This window comes from Aulonocara sp. 'chitande type north' Nkhata Bay, linkage group LG11 (genome assembly GCF_057382095.1).
Source record: "Aulonocara sp. 'chitande type north' Nkhata Bay isolate Kocher_YH1m ecotype deep benthic linkage group LG11, A_spYH_male_GT1.1, whole genome shotgun sequence".
NCBI lineage: Eukaryota > Metazoa > Chordata > Actinopteri > Cichliformes > Cichlidae > Aulonocara > Aulonocara sp. 'chitande type north' Nkhata Bay.
In genome coordinates, this window is record NC_141354.1 from 8,792,479 (window position 1) to 8,811,117 (window position 18,639).

Below are 18,639 nucleotides of genomic sequence, written 5' to 3' on the forward strand. Positions count from 1 at the left end.
TGGGAATGCTGTATGCGAAGACAGCCAGGCACTCATCGGATTTCATTAAGTAGCTGGCACGGTCAGTGTTTCTTGCTGCAACATGGTAAACAGCTTTCTGGCAGGCAGTGTTTCACTGTTGCCGCAAGCTTTGTGGGAAAAAAACCTCAAAAAGATTCAAAATAACACCTGCAGCATCACCTGCAGTAACAAACAACATTAAAATATTTGCCTTGAAACATACATTAGCTATGCACAATGGAACTAACAATAACTAACATGTATTTTACTGTTATAGTGCAGAAAGCCTATTAGTCTGTAGCTTGGGGAGCAAAACTCATTAGAGAATATCTATACTATAATGTGGAGACCTACCAGAAGGGTGCCCACAACCCACTTTAGGTCCTAACTCAGGCTCTTGGCATTAACTTCAGTGCCTCATTGAATAGCCTGTCTCTGACCTCACAGTGGTTCTTTAAGTCAATAACTTTTTCATTAAAATGCAGAGGCCACCAGGAATGTGTTAAAAGAAAATTAAAATTAGTCAGGAAAAGGAGAAAATTTGGTATTTCAATTTCAGCTGTCCTTTGATGTATTTCAGAGAAAAAGCTCAAATGTATTTGAGAAACATTAGGCCATATTTCCCATCTGTTCCCTGTTGGAGTCAGAACTAGACCAGGACTAACACATCCTGACCTTTCTGGTGAACAACTAGTTGACTGGCTGGAGTCTCAGTCCAAATCAAGCAAACAGGGCATGAAGTTGGGCTGAAGCATGAGTCAGAGCTAAAAGTACCACACCAGCTGTGGTACTGTTTGCCTAGCTTGTTTCCTCTGTGCACAGGACCAAATCTGGACACGAAGCAGGAACAGATTAAAATGTATATTTTAGCCAATAAAAGAATTATTGAAACATCATAGAAGCTAGAAAGAAAATAACATGATAACCAAATACTTTGGTTAGTATCCTTAAATTATTTTGGGGTTTTTTTTGGAAACCCACAATAAATATTTCACATAATCATAGTTGGCATTCATTTAGGCCAGTGGTCTTAATGGTGCTAATCAGCATCCTGGTTCAATATGACTGTGGTCACAGCTATATTTAGACAAGTACAGCTGGGGTTATAGCTATCGAGCTTTAACTGCTGCTTTAGGCCACACATAACCACAAAAATGCATATACCTGTCCAGACACAAATAAATAATGTTGGCAAAAGTGCACATACATCTGCATGCAAACACATGGTGAAACACAAGCTCTGTAACACTATAAACCAGTACGAGCAGGTTAGTGGGCCAGAGCATAATGAGCAGGAGTAATGAGGCTACAGCTGACAAGAGCTGCTGCTCTAACAACCTGCAACTGGAGCAGTTATAAAATTAGGTGCCAACACTTAAGGCTGAAAAGATGCACTATGCTAAGCATCTATAATACTGAAAGGAAGCATGTTCTTCAACCAGAGCGAAACAAGGGGAAAAGAGAAAAAGAACAAGAAAAACACGATTAAGCCATGCAGAGAACACAAAAAAGAACAAGGGGAAAACAACAAGCATATGTAGCATAAGAATACAGACTTGCAAGTCTATGTTATTCTCCAGGTAAAATAATACATTAAATGGGAGTCTCATTAAAGGAAGTATGTGGAAAAGCTCCAGTACAAACTCAAGCAGGAATAGATTATGTAACTGATATGTTGTTGCTTTGTACTTTTACAGAAATAAATGAAGGTAGCATAATTAAAGAAAGCTGGTTTGTGTTGCATAAATGTTCAGTAATTGGTTCCAATCCTGATATGTTGGCATTGGTGAAGATGTTTCGAAAAAGACAATAAGTGAGAAATACAAAAAAGCAAGTCCTCATGTTACAAGAAAATTCATTTTTTAAAGATCAGCATCTTGTGAGATTGAAGGACTATTACCAGGTGCAGCTGGTCCTAATGGTTTACATAGTGTCCCAAAATACAAGCTTGGAACCTGCGCACAGTTTCCAGAACCTACATTTTCTTATTACTCATATCCTGTACAGTACCAAAAATCAGTTGCCTCACTCTTTCCAAAACACAACAACATAGACAGCTGTGGGTTCTGGGACATCAGCAGTAAATGTGGAGCAAGGTGTCTGGTCTCTCCATAGACCACAGAAAAAGAAAAAGGCACACTCGCACAGAGACCCATCCCTGGCACAAAGGCATTTTTTTTTCTCCAAGGGGGCTAAATGGGAAATTACTCATAAAAACCTTCACCAATATAAGCTGTTAAAAGTGCAACATGATGAATGTTAAATTAAAGGCAGTTTAAAAAAAATGCAATGGCTGACAATGTGAGACTTTCTCTTGACTTTAACTTATCTGAACCTATTTTCAAAGTCCACAGTAACACCAATGCAATCCATTACGGGCTGACATATTTGTCTGATAGATACAACAGATAGCCACTGTCCTGAGACCAGTTATCTAAAGTTTCTTCAAATCATTCACTGCCACACCTCACCTTAATTAACCAATACAAACATTTCCCAACTCAACTAGTTGACAAAATCCTCTACTACTATTTCCAGAGCTTCTATGGAGGGATTTAGACTCCAGGTGGAGGGAAGGGAAGACTGACAGCTTGTACCTTTTGTCCTTTTTTCAGACTGATCTAAAGTACTGGAGAATTCCCAATCTCTCCGAGCCAAGGTCACTGACCCCCTCTTGAAAATAACCAGAGTGACTTATGGGCTGCTCTAAAGTCCCCTCTTTTATCATACTACAAAAGACACACTACAGTGTCTTGCAAAGCCTCCAAACGAAGATTATAAATCATGTAAGCACTTCACACTGAACAAAAACACCTAAGTGACCAACTGGGGAGGAGGGGGAAACTTTTTATCATTTTGCCACCCGGAGGTCAATTGGGTTAAATGGCTAGCATCTAAAGAGACTGAAAAAACACTACTACAGAAAAGTGATCCAGTCAAACGTGAATAAATAAACCTCTTGAAAAATGATAGACAAGAAACTCATTTAAAGGTACCGTTAACTCTCATAATTCTTTCCAGCAATTCATTTTATTGACCGTACATGGTCTATGTCATTGTTCTTATGAGAAATGTAGCTGCAGCTGCAGCTAAGCCTCATGTAGAAAGAAAACCTAAATTATATTTTTAGCAAAACGAGGTCCAACTTACAACTTGGTGATATAATTTGAAAAAATTTTATGTCCCTTAAAATTTATGTATGATTATGACTTGAATTTTGATTTAAACTGGGCCCTGGATTCCTCAGTTGTGCAGATATATAGTTAGTGTAAGGAAATATTTTAAATTAAATAATCTCTCCATCATATAGTGAGGTTACACATTATGTGTGACGAGGAATTTCTTTTAAAGTTCTGGTGTTGCATTGCCTTCACCTTCCTTTGCACCATATTCAAGGTATTTTCAAGTCTGTCTTATGTTGATTTGTAACAATCAGCATTCTGTAACATAGCCAGCGTCTTTAACAGCTATGCAGAGGGTCAGCGAATGAGTTAGCGGTAGACGTGGACTGTACGTGTAGCCACGGCTCAAAGTTTTGCAGTTCCTTTGGGTCAAAGGTGTTCAGTGTGTGCATTTCTCAGTCACTGGTCCTGAACAGTCGAAACTCTTCACAGAACCCAACACTCTCTTTCGTCTCTCACACATAGACACAGATGCAGCCCTCCCGTTCCTCCCATCTGGAGCACCCCTGACCCAAATCACACACGTATGCACACAACCTCACATGGACACACATGAATACATGCACTGAGATCCATTCTCAGGAGAGGGCTTCATTACACAGGGATTACTAAAAGAAATGTTTTAATCAAGTTGTGCAGACAGCTGCAGACCGCAAGGCGAGAAAATGGCAATGACGTGGTTCATCAGGCGTTAAAGGAAAACATATCAAGAGGCCTGTGTATGTGTTTGCATAATGGGGGGTGTGTGTGTGTGTGTGTGTGTGTGTGTGTGTGTGTGTGTGTGTGTGTGTGTGTGTGTGTGTGTGTGTGTGTGTGTGTGTGTGTGTGTGTGTGTATAGCTTCCTGCCTCTGTCCAGCTGTGGTAGACATGCGGTTTTTGTCAAGGACACAGATAGATAGAGATAAGAGAATCTCAACCTACAGACTGCAAACCTAATAGCATATTTATGCTATACAGATTCTGCTTTGGACTGTCCTTTTATTGTAACATCTGCAGCAGTCAATAAAGCACTGCTTTTCCTCTCACAATCCTTTTGTAACCCAAGTGAATGGACCACCTCCTCTCCTCCATTGTCTTTGACCTTCATGCGCATGACAAGAAGGAATACCAGTTTTTATTATGCATTTTTTTTAACTCCACGCTTCTTAGCTAAATAAAGCTTAGACTTTATTATGGCGACACCATTCATTACTCCAAGCCTTATTACTACTTGTAGTTTTCTTCTCGTGCAGTAAAAAGTGAACGAGCTTCTTTCTAGGAAGCAGTGGATCAGTATTATGGGCTGGTGAGGAGGAAAGGACAGTGGAATGCACACCACAGTAGATGATAATCCACTCAGAGCTGATAATCCATGTATCCTTCCCCATTTCCCACTGTTTTCCCTCCCTCAAGCTTCAGTTCCTCAGATGACTAATTCAGGAATTAATAGAATCTCTCAGTCAACTGAAAACATCTACAGCTGCTCCTGAATCCACCATCTTAGACCTCATCTATATATACAAATAAAGTTTGTGGTTAAGTTTAAATTCAACAGACATTCTTGGACTGCAAATTATTGTTTCTTGAAAGCATAACATGTCCTTTAGCGCTGGTTCTAAACCCATGTTGATTTAAGCCACCAAATGACACTTGCAATCACAGGGGTAAGTATATAGTGAATATGATTATACTACGACGGACCAGTTTGACTGTCAAGACCGGCACAGAAGTCTCCATAAGAATAGGGATATCAATGACTACGAGCACAAGTCTTGCATTTGCCAATACCATACCCTTAATACAACGTTCTTCAATACATCCACTGATCTCCGTCAGCTAGAAAACCAAATAAAAGCATCTGAAAGCAGATGCAGAGGAGAAAAAATCCTTACCACAAAGTTGGCCAAAGAAGTTTATAGACTGTGCCACAAGAAATATGATGTTTGACCCTGCAGCTCACAATCCTTTACAGTCAGATGCTTCAGAGTTAAAAGTGGAACAATATTACATCATATGTCATTCCAGGCTTTTAATGCACACCTGTTAATACATAAAGACTACTTTGTTGCAGTTTATGCCCACGTCCATTCGACTTCAACATGTGAAAATGTTCGGAAAACATTTCCATGTTTCTGCAAGAACAGGGAGCATGTGTTGCCTTGTTGAGCCAAATGAATTCCCCACTGCTCCCGTGGCCTCCGAACTACAACTCAAAGCTGAGCATGACCACAGGAACCACATGCTGATTTGAGGTCATTCAATTATCCTACACCATACAGTGACAGCTCACTATAACATTAACCCTGCCCACACAAAAACCTTGATGAGCAAGGTCTTAACTGAGGCCCTTTTAGTGATTCCTTGATTAGGAAATCAACGCTTCTCAAAGGTTAGTGGAACAACACAATGGTTGATGCAGTAGCTGCATGTATGACATCATACAAAAATCATTATAATTTGTAATTAAAATGTATACTCAGAGCACGCAAATGTGTTTTTCCCCAACCAGCAGCAACTCCCAAATCAGTCTTCTTTAGCCAAAATGATTAACCAGTTCAACTTCTTAATGATATTGTCTGCCAAAATGGCTGTTGGACAAATATAACAGCCACAGTCAATGTTCTCAGCAGTAAATGCTGTTCATGTATATTTGCTAAATTTGAGTTGGATCTCTACTCAAGGACACAGAAAGCATTTGTCCTCCTGTTCTTGGCTGTGCTTGGAGACACAGACCAGGAGCAGCTTGCTATGACTAACTATGAACAGGAGTAATGAGGCATTACAATCACACCAGAAGCCTCATGCCTCAGATGCCTCAAGCAGCCTTCATAAATCACAACATGAGCTAATCTAGAGTCTAGACTACTGGTCCAGACATAGTAGTATGTACTTCTCAACTTCACATAAAAACCCTACTGGTAGTGTTAAAAGCTGAACTAACTATTGACAGTGTAATAGACTTGGACCAATAATTAGATATCAAGGGAAAACCAACATTCTTTTCTATTCTGAACCGTTTGCAAAGTAACTCAGCTTTCTGTGGCTATATAACATGCACCTGTAATGTCACATACTTTAGGAAATTATCCCCTAAGAAATAGCTGAACGAGTAACAGGGGCTGCTAAAAATGCCACATAAAAGCTGGCATGGGCTTGAATTATGGCCTGCAATGCGACGAACCACACTAAGCTGCTGCTGGTTTGTTGCTTGGTTGGTTGGTGGGCCCCGGCCTTGGCCTGTCTCCATATGTTGCTGCAGTCAGGTGGCCCTGCATAAGCAATATTATATGGTGTGAGCTCAAGTGTGTGTGTGTATGTGTGCTCATGTGTCTGAGTTAGGTTAGGTTTTGGAGAGATCGATGCAGGTGGCACTTCTAACATTCCCTTCCTCCTCCCACTCTTTTTCTATCTTGAATAACAGCTTTAACAGCCAAACCAATTGAGACATGCTGCAGAGTCCTTGTGAAGTTGGGGGCCAATATATTGGCTTTCACTGAACAACCCGACGCCTCTCGGCTGCTCCTTAATTTACCAGGACTAAAAGTGCATTTTAGAGGGTTTTTGGCTTTTGGAAATCTAATGATTTTAATTTGATTAGTTCATGCTAGTGTATATTCATGAGCATGAACTTTAGATAGAAAGCACTTAGAAACAGTGTAGAAAAAAGTGCTTGTGCGAATGGGTGTGATTGAGTGAAAGTACAAGTTGTGTAAAGCACTTTGAGTGCTCAGATTGAGTAGAAAAGCGCTATATACCAGTCTATTTACCATTTACCATATTAAGAAGAGAGACGTGTTCCACAGTTCTTTGCATGAGTTTGATAGATTGCAAAGTTTAACAAAAAAGTTTAGAAAAAACAAATGTGACTTGACCTTTGGATGCTCTTCTTCTCAGCTATGTTCAGCTGTGCTGAAAACACAACACCTAACCCTTATTACAGTTTGCATTTTCTAATTAGCGCTTATTTCTTAATTTTGAGTTAGTTTACCTTTTATTGATATTAGTTGTAGTGTCTATAATTATAATTATGTGTCAAGGGCAAAGTATTACAAAGTATTAGTATTAACTATGACGATGCAGCAGAGATTTTAATTTCTTAAAGTGGACCGGAAGAAACAGCTGATTTAATCATATGAAGTGGACCAATGTATATGGTAGGAGATCAACCTTAATGAGTGACACATGCTATATATGCAAAAGCTTTCTATTTGTATTCTCTTCAGGTGGGTAAAGTTTGTGGTGCCATCTTTAAAGACATTATCTCAGTGTTTCAGCCAGCACCTACTGTAAGAATTTAGCTCTACACCTCAGCCTGAAATCAAGTGACAGTGATCAAGTAGACCTAAGCTTAATGTTTACCAATAAGACAGCATTCACAAGTAGTTATATATTACTCATTAATGGTGTCTAAACACACTTTGTCAATGTTAGGAAAACCAACAGACCAGTTTTTTTGTGCAGTTTTCAACCTATTCAGTTCAATCCAACATTTCTACACTAACACAACAAAAATTCCTCCATAGCATTAAGCCAAGTGTACAAGGCTAAAACAACACAAGTGAGTGCCCATCCTAAGTAATGCTGACAAGAAAGGTTGTACCAACCACCTGGATACTTCTTGGACGTTTCAACCAACAAAACAAGAAGACATTTGGCTGCCTTCATGTTAGGTGATTTCAGCATGGAAAACTACAAGGTCAGAGTCTGCTGCAGAGCAATTATACTTTCCTAAAATTTCATTGTATTTAAAAACTGCAGAGACAAAGTCCCAGAGGTCTTGCATACATATAACCCCATGCCCAACGAAATCCAAGGCAGACGGGGAGAACATGTCAAGGCAGTGTAATTTCCCCAGTAAAAGCCCCTTGTTACCAACTGTGAGAAGTGGGAGCCTTTGTGGTGAGACTGAAGGAAATCTGAGCTATGCACTCATCGGCCAGCTCATCAGCAGACGTGCGTGGTCTTCATAGACACTCAGTGTCCCTCAAATCTCCCATGATTACCTGGCAGTCATACATACTTAAGCAAGAGCTGGCTGCCTACTGGCACCTTGAGGGTGTGTATGTGTGTGTGTCTCCTACTCACAGACAATGCTCCACACTTTCTGTTATTTTAAACTTCAGCATGTATAGCTCTGCTCAGTGTCTGGTCAGAGACGAGAACATCTTGGAAAGGGATATTGTTAAAGTTGCATCAGCTACGACAAGCCCTCCCAAAACAAATACCAGCGAAGTTAATTTAAACACTACCACCTGGTGGAGTGCATCTTCTGGGTGCCATACTGACCCAGTGTATCACTCTTGGGCTCAGCTTTTTCTGTTGTAAAGGGAAACCTCAAGCTTTTCAGGTTTCCATGAATGCATACAATCTATAACACAACTTTGCCGTTACAAGTTGTATGAGTTTTAATTTGAGATGGGGCAAGAGTTTAAACACTCTGAGGCCAGAGGTCAAATGAAATTAAGACCAACTCTCAGTCAGTGACCATTTCTATCTTTTCATTCTGACCCATAAACGAGTATTTAACATTATGAAAGCGACAGAAAAAAAAGAAAGAAATGGAAACATTAATTCATTTTTTGACTATTCAAACATTCCAACTGTGAGCAGTTAAACAACCACTCGCATATATCTCTTCTAACTACTGTCTGCACTCTGTCAAACCTGTTCTTCATCATTCTTCTAGGAGCAAACTATCACATTGTGTTTATTAGTTTCTGACTTGCAATACACAGGTCAAGAGGCAGGCTTTCTTGCCTCTTGCTTAGACGAACAGGGTCAAATAGAAGTCACATTACCTCTGAAATGACAAAACTAACAACACTAAGCAGCAAATCCAGCCCATCTAAAATACAGTGAGTGACAGTAAAATAGACAACTGTTAAAAAAAAAAAGAGAAAAAAAAAGTGAAAGCTGTTTGGTAGCAGATATACTGAAGTGCCTGGAAACGAGGTTAGTAAAAGTCAAAACCATCTGCAGCTCCGACAGGTTTAGATCTCAACTAATTGGGGTAAATCGGCTTCTAAGCTTGTGTTCTTGCACAGATTTCCTACTATAAACAATTAATTTGCGTAGACAAGTGTTGCATGAACAGTATATCTTGGTGGGGACTTTAACCTGACTCTACTCTAACCCATGCGAGCTTGTGTGGGTTAAGGCTTGGTTTTAGAATTGTGGTTAGAATCAGGTCATGACTTTGTTTCTTTAGATCATAGCATGATGTACTGCCTTTCGCCTGCTTCACTTTGCCAGACAGGTTCTATTTAAGTGATTCCTTGATTCATCGAACCTAGCAGTAATTAGGCTTCAGTGTGGGAAGTGAAACTGAATCATAATCAGAATATTTTATTAATATCTAAGGAAAGGGCCAGGTGATATTGGATAGGACTCTTAATTTTAATTAAGAAATCATCAGTTAAAAACTGCATTTTGTATTTACTAAAGTTATCTTAATCTAGAATTAAAATTTGATAATCTGAAACGCATGACCAATATGCAACAAAATTAGAAATGAAATACAAAGCACTATGTATCTTCAAATTCACGATGTCACTGGAAGCCCAAACCGGGAAATATTTATAGTGACTGACAATTGTGTGAGGCAAAAAAAACCCTGATTTTTAATGCACTGCCACAGCATATATGATGACATGTACCACAGTTCAGGTCAACTGCACCAAAGGTTTGCCCTCAGAACACTGTTAGTAATCCTGGGGGATCAATTCACGGTGTCCAACATGATTGATGAAAAAGTGACAGGGATGCTCCTGGCTGCATTTATGACCTGGAAAAGCCTACTGTTCTGGTGCTCATCTTCATCTTTATTTCAGCTATACAATTGTAAATTTTCAGTGTACAGAAAAAAAAAATCTGTTTGGTTTCTGGATTACAGCCAGAGATTCAACTCTCATCAGCTCAACTTGAAGCTTGGGTTAGTTTGACACAAGTTGATAATTGTCCTTTTTGCAAGTTTGAACTTCATGAAAATTAAATATGTATGAGGAAGTAGCAGGACTTCCAGGAAGTCATCTAACATCAGCAGGAGTGCTACAGGTCAAGTACTACTGCATAAGGATACCTTTCAGCCATTTAGGAGATAGTAACTACCTTTAAACAAGGCAATGATTTTGTTTTTTATCAGCAGAGCTGAGGAGCTTTATGACTGAACCTCATGACTAATAGCATTAATAGAGTTGTAGTTAAAAAACTGTTTATTTACCTTAAACACAGAAAAACTAAGAACTGTAAATTATTCCCCCAATTCTGTCTACAGTCTCCAAATAGAGTGTTTAATGCTGTACCAACAGTTCCTCTTCCTTTCCATCTTTACTACTCTCACCGCTCAAATCCAAATGTGTCCAACTGTTCCATCCTCAAACTCTAAACATTGTCTCCTTTTCCTTCATCCCTTTTCTTTAACTTCTGAAGTCTCTTCCTCCCGCTAAGAGACATCTCCAATGAGTCATGTGTCTGGTAAACAACAAAAAAAAAAAGAAAAAGAAAAAAAAGGGGAGCAACTTTTTCATGTCCCTAGACAACACTGTCTTTCTTCTTCTTGTGTTTCAAAGTAAGGAAACTGTTGCAGTTATTCCACACTGACGGTCGTTCTGTTTTCCCACATGACTGCTGAAAAACTGCCTCATCCATCACTTTAAATACCCTCATATCCACAGCCCACAAGAGATTGCACATCTTTATATATATAGCCATATATGTGTGTGTGTGTAAACATTTCCTATATGTTTTGCCTCCATGATCACACAATACAGAAATGATGCTATCATTATTATGTTAATTTTTTTGTGCCTCACACAATTGTTACAGGCACTGGCCGGTGAAACAATAACATTTCTATTTTCATCATAACTTGAAATATGCCCTGCATGTACACTGGGCTTTTAGCAATTTGCAGACTTAATCAGTTATATAACTGCTAAAAACTCACCACAATGCAGGCAACTGAATCAGTTTTCCATAGAGTGCAGTACTAAACGAAGGGATGATGGGGATGAGAGGTAAAAAAGATCCTTTATCCTGGCATGTCAACCCTGCCTGGAACCCAAACACCTGCAAAGACATAAAGGCAAAGAAATGAAGGGAGAAGACAGAGGGGAACTAACACGCTGAAAAAACACTGAGGAATTCACAAATACATTGGGAGAAAAAAAGAAGATGATCATGTGATAGGATCACACCAGCACACACCAGACCCATAACATGCAGACCAAACCCACAGTCAACCTTGGCCTTCATTTTGACCTTAAATATTTGTGACATTATTTCATCGACAAGTCTCCATAGACAGACCTATAAAAATGTGTCAAGGTACTCAAAAGCACATGTGTGGTAGTCCTTGTTACAGTAGGCTTCTCCACAAAATTTGCACTGATTAAATCTATATTCAGTCAGCCAAATAGCCCACATTTTTCCAGCATGGAGAAAGTTTTGGTTTGTCTTTTGTCCCCTAATTATAAGATTTAAATAAGATGCTGCATGATTTCATAATTATTAAATTATGGAAAAAGTACTTCTAAAGTAGGTGGCAGAGGGTGTCTCTAGGAGGAGGTTATGACAGTTTTACCAGCACCAGATATACTATCTTGGCTGGAATTTCTTTTTTTTAAATGTCCAGTTTGGTGGACTTATGGCCCCCAATACAATCCAGACACTCTTTAATGAGAACACATTTAATATACAGTATTTAGCATATTTAACACCCCAACTTTCATTTCCTTTGACCCTTACTACACAATTTTGAGACAATCTTGGACATTGCAGCACTATCCCGCTGAACATAATCTGTCCATATGGAACTGTATACCAGCCACAGTACTCCTCTCACAACAACAGCTGGTTTTACAAAATAAAAATTATAAAAAGGTTTACTCTCTTGAATTTGCATTAAACCCAATTTAACTTTTTAGCCTGTACTTGACCTGTCACAGTTAATGGGGATAGGGTTAATAATGAGTCTTTATCACTTTTTATCTGGCTACAGTAACAAATATATGAATGTACAAAGTAATGTTTTATAAAAAAGATAAAAAATGATAAAGACAGCAACAGTACTTAGAAAAATAAACCACTGTCTAACTCTGCTGTTTGTCATAGCAGGCGTGGGTCTCACAATCTCATTCTCATTATCTAAGCTCCTGGAAGCCACATATAATATACTCCCAGCCCAGTGTTTACATACTGTTGATAGCACATGGTGGTAAAGTCCTGTTTAATATTGGAGGTAAGAGATGATGGCTGGGCCTAGCTGTCCAGCATCCAGCTGCTGTAATGGTGTACTAGATCATTTTTCTGTGTAGATCAACAAGCCAGCAGACAAAATGCTGGAAAACAATAATTTATTTATAATAGGACAAATGGCCTATGGCTCTAATATATCAATTACTAGATAAAGATGTAGACATAAAAAAGTCACATTTAAATTCAATTGCCCACACAAAACACTCAGCTTTCTATTGGAAACTAGATTTCTGATCGCTATTCAGCAGTTTCAGTCCCGATTCAAATAAACCAAACTTTAACATGACCATTAACTTCTGTGGTCTCTTGTTAAGCAACCAGACTGACTTAAAGCTTTTGCCTGCAATCATGTAAAAGTAGGACAATGGCTAACACTACCCTCAACACAGATACCTAAGCTCTGACAGCCAGCGTCAATAAAACACAGATTTAGATAAGCCTTAGTTTATACCCTTTTCAAATCACTTCCTGAATTGGGTGAATTGTAGCTAGAATGACCTCCACCCTGTCATGATCCCAGTGCAAAAACCCAGATGGAGACTGAGAACCTTAATGGTTACAGACAACGATTGGCTGATTGGTCACAATGATCCTTGGCCACTGACCAGATGACTGTTAACCCTGCAGTGACCCTGTGATAAGGACTACCAGCATGACGTACAGTAAACATCCTGCCTTAAAAACACACTGAAGCAATACCAGGCCAGAATGAAAAGATGACAAATTACACCCAATCTATTATCCAAACTCCCTAAAAAGTTGATTGGATTCTTTAGCAAAATCCTTTCTTTATTTTCTTTTGGAAATGTGTACTCAATGACAGACTAAGGACTTCAGGTAAACTAAAAATCAGAGGTTACAACCTGAAAACAAACCTAAAACAAAGTGTTTAAATTTATTTTACTTTAGCCATAGATTACTGGACATGGATAACTCTAGTATACAGGTTAAGAAGTCACACTTAGGTAGAAAACTACTATTTTCTGGAATGTTATATGCAGTTGTTTATTGCTCATCTTATGATGCTAGGCAACATGATAAAAGCTTGGCTGACAAATAATCTTGTCCCGTGGTTTAAAACGATTAAGAAAATGAAGCTTTTGTCTTTTGGTCCCAACTTCAAATTATAGTACTACCAACTTTAAATTTCAGTGACAGTGAATGTTATATTTTCATCTTCAAACTAGCAGCTAAAATTGTAAAACCTTTATAGTAACAGGGGAATGTCACAGCTGCTTAATACAAGTCTCTTGCACCCTATTAGTTGGCAGATGAAGCAGACCAGAAATGTACTGGTGCTCATCAGGAAACTGAGTGCTGAGATTTTTATGACCAGGTGAAAAGGGTCATCAAGGTCATTAAAGAGGTTGGCCCGATCATTTCAAAGGGAAGATAAGATCACAACTGTGACTGACCAATTAGCATGCTATTGTGCACAAAAATCATACTCTAATAAATAGTAGATGCATCGTTTTGTTCAAACTGAAACATAATAAACAGAAAGACAAATGTATAATAAAATAAAATGAAAATACCAACAGAATCAAACCAAATGAGTCCTGGCACAGTACTGGTTTCCATATTTAAAATCATGAGACAAACAAGAGAACAAGTGTGCAATTTAAAACTGTTTTATTCAACTATAGTTTTTGGGGGGGGGGGTTGATAGCAACTGACATTTGCTTAGTTTTCATATATTGTTAATGAGCCTGATTGCCTTTAACTTAGCATCAACTGTGTCCTTAATGGCAACAAGAATGATCTTAATCTGAATCAAATTCAATTTCCCTTATATAGCACCAAATCACAACAATCAGATGACCTCCTGTGTTGAAACACTTGGTGACAGTAGGAAAGAAAAACACCCTTTTAACAGGAAGAAAATTCCAGAACCAGGCTCAGGGAGGGGCACCCATGTGCCACTACTGGTTTGGGAGTGAGGAGAAAGAATACTATAGAGTGCAGAATATTCTCATACTTGCCTTGAGGTAGAGGTGTGCATAGCAGTGATGTAGCAGGTTGTCAGAAGGCTGGCTGAGACTGCTGACAGTGGTTACCAGCTCTGGGGCATACATTGGCACAGAGTGTTCAAAATTCACCTTTTCCACTTGGAACTGTACTGAAGGTAGTGGGCGCACTGGCTGAAATTCTGCCACAGAGACCAGACATGGTGCCACCTGGACAGTTGAAAATATAGAAAGGTTTAACAATTATTGTCAGTGACAACAAACATGACACATATTGAACATACTGTTGTCCAAGTCAAAACCAACCAAACAACACCAACACCCGAGCAAAAATACTTCTACTTTGCATTAATTTCAATACTACAGTTTTCTTTTCAGAACAGTAACATCAGCTTTACACTTAACAACTCCTGTTCATCTCCTTCCACCTTTTCTTAATTTCAAACTTGGATTCTCAGTAAGGAGACTTGTCATTAGCCTAGAATGATGCAGCGGCTGTCCCTGTGTGTTTTGTCTTAAAGTGGTGCAGCTGCAGGTGGACTGGCCCAGTCCTCTACCAGCTCAGAAGCGATCAGAGTTCACAGAGCTTTTCCTTAGTTTGGAGAAAACGACAGTCAAAAGCCACCCGCCCTTATTCTTAGATTTTGTCCCCAAGCTAGCCATGCCATGATCAAAGCAATGTCTACTTATGGCTCTGTACCCAGCTATAGTATGCTGAGCAGGCTAGGTTAGTCAATCCTACGTACCTATATTTACCACATTCTGCATGTGCATTCATGTGACCAGGTTTTTGATATCGAGCTAAACAGATGCTCTCACATTATCTTATGGAAGCTATCTCCCTGGTATACAGCACCATACCCTTTGCTTCCCTGTGTGAAAGCACATTCTACCAGGGGAATGGCAACATCACTGGCCCTTTTCATCATTTCAGGGTGTGCATCTATGTCCAACACTATATGTGTTCGACCAAGTGAACTGACTGAAAGGGAAGTGTTGTGTCTATAACTTCTGTTCTCTCAAGGAGAGGAACGAGGTATGACAGCAGGTTGCCCTGTCATGCAGCTGGACAAGGTGAACTGAGGGCTATCGAACTAAGGAATGACTGTGAGGATTGTACATGATCAGGTGGGGCTGTGCATATGCCATCGTAGGTCTTCTGACTTGATCTGGTGTGGTGTGAATTGAATTCACTGTTAGCACTACCTTGTGTCCCATGATGACAGGCATTAGTGTATGTAGGAGGTTGAACTCTGCCATTGAAACAGTGACTGAGACTTGGAACAGAGTGAGACAAGTGAGTCGAGTTGGGATGAATTCCTCCAAATGTGAGATCTCTTCTGGAGTAGCTGGACCACTGTTCTCTTCAGTCATTTCTGGAGAAATAATGCCACAATAACAAGAAACATGTTAGCTTAAAAAAAAAACTTAATATAATGTAGAGATAACATTCTAAATATTAATACTAAAACAGCTGTTTTTCTAACCATAAGAATGCAACCTGTAATGCATTACATGAAATAATAGTAAGGGAGTGGGATAAGCCAAAGATATTTGGATTCGAGACCAAAACCGTTTTACAGTGGAAAGGGTTAGCTGTAAAGCACACCAATTTCTTTGAGTGGGTGCCGTTCCTCTCCAGCCACTGTGCTCCTCTCATAGCATTAAAACAACGAAAAGGTCTTTTCCAACAAAAACCACCAACTCAAACACTAAATAAAAGAGACGTGGACTATAAAAGTGCTGGCATCTACATGTGCTATTCATTACAATGGCTGTTTCCCAGTAGCATTCTTTTTGAACTATTTCATAAAACCACTCATTCTGTCAATAACCAAAGAAATACCCAAAGAGCCAAGAAAAAAAGCGAAATAAGTCAACGTGAACCAGAGGCTACTAAGATCCATACTCACAGTAAGGACTGACCAGCACAGTGATCCACTACACCAGGGTCAAAGGCAGACCAAACCTGAACCCTATGGCCTTGGGTCTGGTCCCACGTATGGGTCAGTGTCAGCTCTGTGGAGGTTCTGTTGGGCTACATTTCCAACTACAAGGTGGGCTCGGAATTTGATCTCAAAGCTGCTTTGATCTTTGTCCTAAAGCTACAACATTCAGCTTGATCTAGTACTGCTATGTCCAATCAATTCATATGCCAGGGCTCAAGTCAATACCCACAGTGAAAATTTAATTTACAACACAGATGGAACTCCCATGATACACAGAAACATGACTATGGATGCTAAAAATAATGGGAAAAGAAAACATAACATAACATAAGTATATTGTTGTTTAGAAATATCCTGTTCTAGCTCTAGTTCTCAAAGTCCTGTTACTTTTATTGTTCATTTATTGTTTTTAGACCATGTAAAGAACTTTTATCCAAATGAGCAAACTAAATGTAGTTTATCTTCTCAACAGGGCAACATGAAGCCAATTCAGCATCCATAGCTAGTTTGGGAAGGAAAGCTTTTTTTTTTTAGTTCTTGGCAATGAATATAAAAAGGAGAACAGAGAAAAAGGACAGGATAAGATGCTATAGATGCAAACTTTCTCCAATCAATAATACATACTAGATCTAATGTTTCTGACAGAGAAACACAGAGAAAGAGCTTTTATTTAAGGTACCAAACTGTTTAAACTGTTAGGTTCTGCATAGCTAAATTATAATTTATCGTATCAAAATGATGAATGGTTGCTATAAATCCTTCTGTAATAGCAACCTTGACTTCCTCTTATCTACTCTCAATCCGCCCCCCCCCCCCCAGAGGCTCCAACTATACTGACCCTTGAGAGTACAAACACTTATAGAAACAGGAAGGAACACGCTGACCTACTCCGCTTCAGACAAAAACTGCTACAGTAATTACACCATCGTCTATTATCTATCACAGATGCTGAAACAACCGAAACCTACGGATGTTATCATTTCACAAAAATCTTTTGCAAAAGAGTTATTGCTACAGATATTACATACAGACACACATTCCATGTTCTTTCACAACATCCCAGGGATGAGCTCATCAATAGCTGTGCAGGGATGATCACTAACAAAAGGTGTTTGGCTTAACCTCCCTTATGTGGTTCAAAAGGTCACTACTTTCATGTACAGCTGTGTGTTGAAGAATGGGTTGTGCAAGGAAATAACAATGCGATGAGAATATTATAAAGTGAAAACTGTTACAGTTTCTGGTCACTGAAAAGTATGACAAGAGATGTGAGTAAAATACCAGACCAGAGAAGGTATATTTTTTAGTTATATATTTGTATAATTTTGATCTCTGACCTCGCTGCGCTTTGCAGTAGGGTTCATACTCGTGGTCCATGGCACAGGTGACCATCTTGAGAATGCGATGGATGGCGCTGCTATGCAACCTGATGTCTAAAGGTCCTACCACCAGCCTCTTGATGGAGGTCTCTTGAACTGCAGGCACTATCTCTTCCATGCTCATCCCAGAGAAATCCTGAGAGCCTACAAGTGGAAATACACATATATACATAACCTGATTAAAATATATAATGTATGTACTTATAAACTTAAGGACTCTTGTCTCAGTCAACAAAATTAAAACATATTTTCAGCTTTCATACATATAAGGTCTGTTTGTTTTACATTAATATTTAGCCAGAAACATTTTCCCATATCTCATTTCTTAATGAAGTATAAATATAGACTATTGTCATCTGGCATAAACCCAAAAAAGATAGATGTAGTGTAATGCAGCAGCAGGAGGCAGCTCACATAGCTGTGACCCACAGAAATGATGAATATTCCAAATGTCCACTTCCCTCCAACAGCTGTCCCTTCATTCATCGCAGGCCCCTGTTCCAGAGGTCCACTTAAAAGACTCAACTCTCTCGCAATAAAAAGGCAGAAATTAAAAATAAAGGAAGGGGGTGGATGAATGGCAGTGAGGGAGGAAAAGGACAAAGGGTCACAACTGGCTTTATTCCATTTACATTCCACCACTGTGCTGAACATTAGTACAGCTCAGAGTCAACAATGCGAATGTAACTCTTTTTTTTTTTTTATTTCAAAGCAATGAGGGTGTAACTTCCACTAAATTTTGGAAATTTAAAAAGAGCAACAGGCAATGCCACTTCCCCTTCCCTTCTGTGAGATTTGGTTGCAATGGATTAAGCCTAATATCGACCATATGGCTGCAGTTAGAACGCTCATTGGAATGACGAGGCGGCTGAAATTAGGAGGATTTAGACTATTTAAAAGTGTCTCAATTTCCAAAGATTATAAAAA

The 18,639-nt window shown here is 39.1% G+C and overlaps 1 protein-coding gene across 3 annotated transcripts in view; it reads right to left on the reverse strand.

Annotated features, from left to right (window-relative positions):
* Positions 1-18,639, reverse strand: part of vps13b (vacuolar protein sorting 13 homolog B) — a 301,321-nt gene that overhangs the window by 235,499 nt on the left and 47,183 nt on the right. For all 3 annotated transcript variants that reach the window (XM_086310380.1, XM_086310381.1, XM_086310379.1), the window contains 4 exons: positions 17,671-17,856; positions 15,591-15,760; positions 14,400-14,594; positions 11,108-11,229 (listed from right to left, as the gene is read on the reverse strand). In XM_086310380.1, coding sequence (XP_086166506.1) covers positions 11,108-11,229; positions 14,400-14,594; positions 15,591-15,760; positions 17,671-17,856 — 673 coding nt within the window. The remainder of the gene's footprint in view (positions 1-11,107; positions 11,230-14,399; positions 14,595-15,590; positions 15,761-17,670; positions 17,857-18,639) is intronic.